At 42.3% G+C, this 5000-nt stretch overlaps 1 protein-coding gene across 9 annotated transcripts in view; it reads left to right on the top strand.

Annotated features, from left to right (window-relative positions):
• LOC122249107 (uncharacterized) overlaps positions 1-5000 on the top strand; it is a 97502-nt gene that overhangs the window by 78756 nt on the left and 13746 nt on the right. For all 9 annotated transcript variants that reach the window (XM_086540715.1, XM_086540714.1, XM_086540713.1 and 6 more), the window contains 5 exons: positions 713-960; positions 1095-1556; positions 1806-1936; positions 2522-2773; positions 4660-4772. In XM_086540715.1, coding sequence (XP_086396841.1) covers positions 713-960; positions 1095-1556; positions 1806-1936; positions 2522-2773; positions 4660-4772 — 1206 coding nt within the window. The remainder of the gene's footprint in view (positions 1-712; positions 961-1094; positions 1557-1805; positions 1937-2521; positions 2774-4659; positions 4773-5000) is intronic.

Below are 5000 nucleotides of genomic sequence, written 5' to 3'. Positions count from 1 at the left end.
ACGTCGGTGACTTCACCCTATGAAGTATATGCTCGCGTTCCCTGTCAGGGTTTCTCTCGCATTGCAGAGGTTTCACTTCAATATTTGCAGTAACGCAAGAACCGTTCGCAGAGTTTCCTATTATCACTGACTTCCAGGTGTTTGTAGGCATCTTCCGCGATGGCTTCCCGCTAGTTTTATGAGAGGGATAACTTTGCCAGGTTTTTTCGAACATTTTTGAAATATGATCTAGGTGAATTCACTTGCCAAGGCTGACATATACACAGCAAGCTTCCTTCACAAAATCAACTTACAAATTAAATTAATAGACCAGACTGAACCGGTGATCTAAAAAAAAACGAAGTCGAGGAACTACATAATGATAAAAAAAACGCTGCGTTACGAATACGGAGTATCAAATGGCGAAACATTTCTCCCTTTGTGATCCACCTTGTCATGATTACCTCTCCTTGCTTGTATGCGCTTGATCACTAACTCTCTCTAGCATGGATGTTCCTCTTGTTGGATTTTGGCTTTATTTAAGAGGAATTGAATATCATTGATTTCGATACCGCTGTTCCTACTTCGTGGATCCAATTCAATTTCTGAAGGTTAAGATATGGATTTTTTATATTTTTTTATGACTATCTTGATCTCACCGTCCCTTAAATTACATTACGAAACAGCTGCTTTGCCTAACGTTACATTACATTTCTCTTTCGTGAATCTCCAGGCGTCCAACGGAATTTGGCCGACTTGCAGAAAAGCCTGAGCGGGGAATTCAACAGGCGCCTTCAGGAGTGGGAGAGACTGAAGAGCGGGGGACCTGGCCAGGGCCTTCATCACCCTGGGCTCGCTGGTGCCCCGTCTTCGCCGTCGGCCTCAGGGGCGTCAGGCTCGCACCCCGAGGATAACCTTCCCTACGAGTTCCGCAAGAAGCTACATGAGTGGGAGAAGATGAAGGAGAGGGAGAAAGAGAAGGTGAGATTTTAAGAAAAATAAGAAAGAAATTCAAAGAAAATATCCTTTTTCATTTATGAAGATAATGGTGAAGAGAATACACGAATAGGAAATAACATCCGCAAGGAATCTGACAATACCCTTTTCATCCACAGGGGAAGATCGACGTTCCTCGAGGCCAGGAGGACGTCAAGACCAAGAAGCACGGCGAGGACGACCTCCCAGCCGACTTCAAGAAGAAACTCACGGAATGGGAGATCCGCAAGGCCTTGGTGGGCAAGAGCCAGCAGAATGTCGAGGAGCTGCAGAAGAACCTGGGCGAAGAATTCAACCGGAAGATGGCGGAGTGGGAGAGAATCAAAGCCTCGGCCAACCAGCAGGGCCACGTGAAGCCAGGTCACCCTCAGGTTAAGACCTCGGCCTCCGCAGGGAACATAGGAGGTAAAGGGTCAGCCTTAGTGGGTCAGACACACGTGAAGCCCTCAGCATCCACGTCGCAGGTGGTCAAGCCGCCTCTCATCGCGAGTCAAGGTCCCGCGAGCCCAAGACTAGACAGGAAGGGATCAGGTCACAAGATCAAGAAAAGCAAGGGGGCCAAAACAGACAAAGTGCCCGTGGTAAGTCTTTGTTTCTCTACGCAGTGAATCATAGAATTATCAATAATATATATATATATACATATATATATATATATATATATATATATATATATATATATATATATATATATATATATATGTGTGTGTGTGTGTGTGTGTGTGTGTGTGTGTGTGTGTTAATATATATAACAAACTCAGGCAGAGAGCTTAAATCAAAGGGAGAATTTACATCCTAAAGCTGAGTGCATACCACTTCTCCCCCACCAGAGCAAAGCGGAGAGCAGCCACAAGGCGAGAGACAAGGAGTTACAATGGTTGGAGAAAGAACTGCACAAAGTCGAGCGCGAGACCCAGAGGTTGGAGAGGGAGAAGGAAAAGTTCCTGGAGAGGGCTGCCAGGTATAGCTCTTATTTCGTTCCCTAATAGATCGGTTGTAAAGATAGATATTTACATTTTACCCATTTCTAAATTGGGCGTGTAAGGATAATAAGGTTTCCGTATTTTTTCGTAGGCTTGAGAGGATAATGTTAGAGCATTAAGGCTTCAGGTAATTTTTGTCTCGGTGGAGAGTAATAATGACAAAATAGTAAAGCTTCACTTATTTTTTTTACTAGGCAGAAAAGGACAGTAACAAAACTCTTTTATTTTTGCTTGGCTGGGTAGGATAGTAAAGAAATAGTAAAAAAGTAATTTATTTTTTGCTTGGCTGGATAGGATAGTGAAACTTATGGTAAAACTTCAATTATTTTTGCTCGGCTGGATAGGACAGTAAAAGTATAATAAATAACCATTTTTCTAGGTTAGTGAGGATAATACAATAATAGCAAAACTAGACGGAGAGGGATAGTAACAGATTATCAACACTTCACCTTTTCCTAGACAAAGAAGGGTAGTAAACGAACAGCAAAACTTAACTCTTTCCTAGACAAAGAAGGAAAGTAAAAGAACACCAAAACTCCCCTTCCTCTCCCCTCCTCCCGAAGGCTGGAGAGGATGCGGCAAGCCATGGGACGCGGCCCGACGGAGAAGAAAGAGATCTACATCAAGACGTCGACGGGCGAGTTCCGGTTCGAGGGCATCAGCCAGACGTTCACCAAGAAGCTCTACGAGTGGGAGGAGCGGCGGGGCATCCGGCCTGAGTCCTCCACCATCGCCCTCCTCGACCCCAACTACGTCGTGCCCGAGAAGAAGGTTCCCGAGAAGCCCAAGAGCCCCGAAGTTGGTAGACTCGTCAGGTGAGTTATGGAACGTGAGGACGTGAACGGCCTGGCGTGTCTTCGATTAGTTAATTAATATGTGTCTCATTTCCTATATATTTTTTGGGGGTATTCTTATCTAACGTCTTTAATCATGAAATATTCATGACTATTGCGAATCGATCGGACCCGATTTTTTTGTTTCTATTTCCGTTATGCGAAGAATAAATTTCTTCTTCTTCTTTTATAGAATTTGTCATCGGGTTAATCATTTAACGTACTTGATCATGAAATATTCATGACCATTACGAACCGATCGGATTCCCCCCCCCCCCCTTATTTCCGCATACGATGAATAACCAGCGTTTTCCATCGCGCCCCTGGGTGGCTGCCAACACTTGAGCCATTGAGACCTCTGCCGCGTCCAACTTGTCAGTGGCGATTGGCTGAATTGATCCCAAACTGACACCTAATGTCTCGGTATCATGTCTGATGATCATGCTCTTGCTTTTTCCCACTGAGTCATGCTTCTGCTTTGCCAATGTCGGTGTCATCACGGGGGCTTTTTGAATAGGTGTTGAATGACAGAGTGCTCTGCTGTATTTGTAGACAGTTAGAAAAAAAGCACTACAGGTAAAATAACTTTATTGGAAGATGAGGCATCAGTTTCAAATTTATCCTGAATAGCTGCACGCGTTTTATGATGTTATTATCATTGCTACGATTGTTATAACCATAATTGTCATTGGCATTATGATCATTGTTACATCTATGATAATTATTTTTAGTCAAATTATTAATATCATCATTATATCTGCAATCATTATCAATATCATATATGTGATCATTATCATTATTATATATTTGATCATTATTATGTATTTGATAATCATTATTATATCTGTAATCATTATCAATATTATATCTATGATCAGTACCATTATCATGACCGTTATTATCATTTCCATCGTAATGGTCATCATCAGCATCATCACCATTACCACCATCGTCATCATGATCCCCATCATAAGCACCATTACCATCACCATCATCATTACCACCATTACCATTACCACCACCATCACAATTACAACCACCATTATCATCAGCTGCATTATCACCATTACCAGTATCATCATCATCCCCATTATCATCATCATCATCACCATATCTTATTTGTTTTGTTTTTTTCATTTTCTGTTGGGACGTTTCACCCGAGCACGACTTCCTTCTAATTCACTTTCGGATGTCCAAAATCATGTAGAAATGTAGAATGATTTTGTAATGGTATTTGACCTTTATTATGGTCTATTGTTTAAGGTTCTTAAAACAGCTTTATAATACAAGTTGGCTGTTCCTTTCAAATATTGATTATAAAAATATTCTCGGTAGAATATATGTTTTATCTCTGATCGTAACTGTCATGTCTTACTTACGTAATCGAGGCTCATAAGTAACTCTTTTATTCTCTCTATATCTTTCCCCCTCTCTCTGTCTCTCTCTCTGCCTCTCTCTCTCTCTCTCTCTCTCTCTCTCTCTCTCTCTCTCTCTCTCTCTCTCTCTCTCTCTCTCTCTCTCTCTCTCTCTCTCTCTCTCTCTCTCTTTCTATTTCTCCTTCCCTCTTCCCTTTCCCTCTCTCTCTCCTTCCCTCTTCTCTTTCCTCCTCTCTCTCTTTCTCTCTTCTATTTTCTTCTCTCTTTCTCTCTCTCCTTCCCTCTTCCCTTTCCCTCTCTCTCTCCTTCCCTCTTCTCTTCCCTTCTCTCTTCTATTTCCTTCTTTCTTTCTCTCTCTCTCCTCTCCTCTTTCCTTTCTTTTTCTCTTTCCTTCTCTCTTCCCTTTCCTTCTCTCCCTCTTCCATCTTTCCCTTTATCCCTCGCTCCCTCCCTCCCTCTTCCTTACAATAACTAGTCTTTCTTACTTAACAGCAGAAGGAAGTCCGAGTCTTCGCTGGCTGCTGACCTGGTGACGCCTCCAGTGCACTCCCACCCTTCGAGTCTCTCCTTGAACGAGATCGAGGCAGAGGAAACTGGGCTCCAAGGTAGGTCGTCGTCAGCTGATTACTCTGCATATATGGAGTAACGCGTCGTCAGTAATATTTCGCCAGCTAGTTACTCAACACTAAAAATAAAGGTAACTTATGAACAAGCTGTAAGGAAACATAATGAAATTCAACCGCGTTTCGATTCTCAACACGTTCTTCTATAAGGCGGTGACACTAAGAAAAAGATTGCCTATATATATTTTTATTGTTGATTTTGTGTCGTTT

The sequence above is a fragment of the Penaeus japonicus genome, unplaced genomic scaffold (assembly GCF_977035675.1).
Source record: "Penaeus japonicus unplaced genomic scaffold, GWHDUDI00000001_assembly GWHDUDI00000010, whole genome shotgun sequence".
Taxonomy (NCBI): Eukaryota; Metazoa; Arthropoda; class Malacostraca; order Decapoda; family Penaeidae; genus Penaeus; species Penaeus japonicus.
The sequence above is the reverse complement of the archived record's forward strand: the minus strand, read 5'-3'. Positions and strand labels throughout refer to the sequence as shown.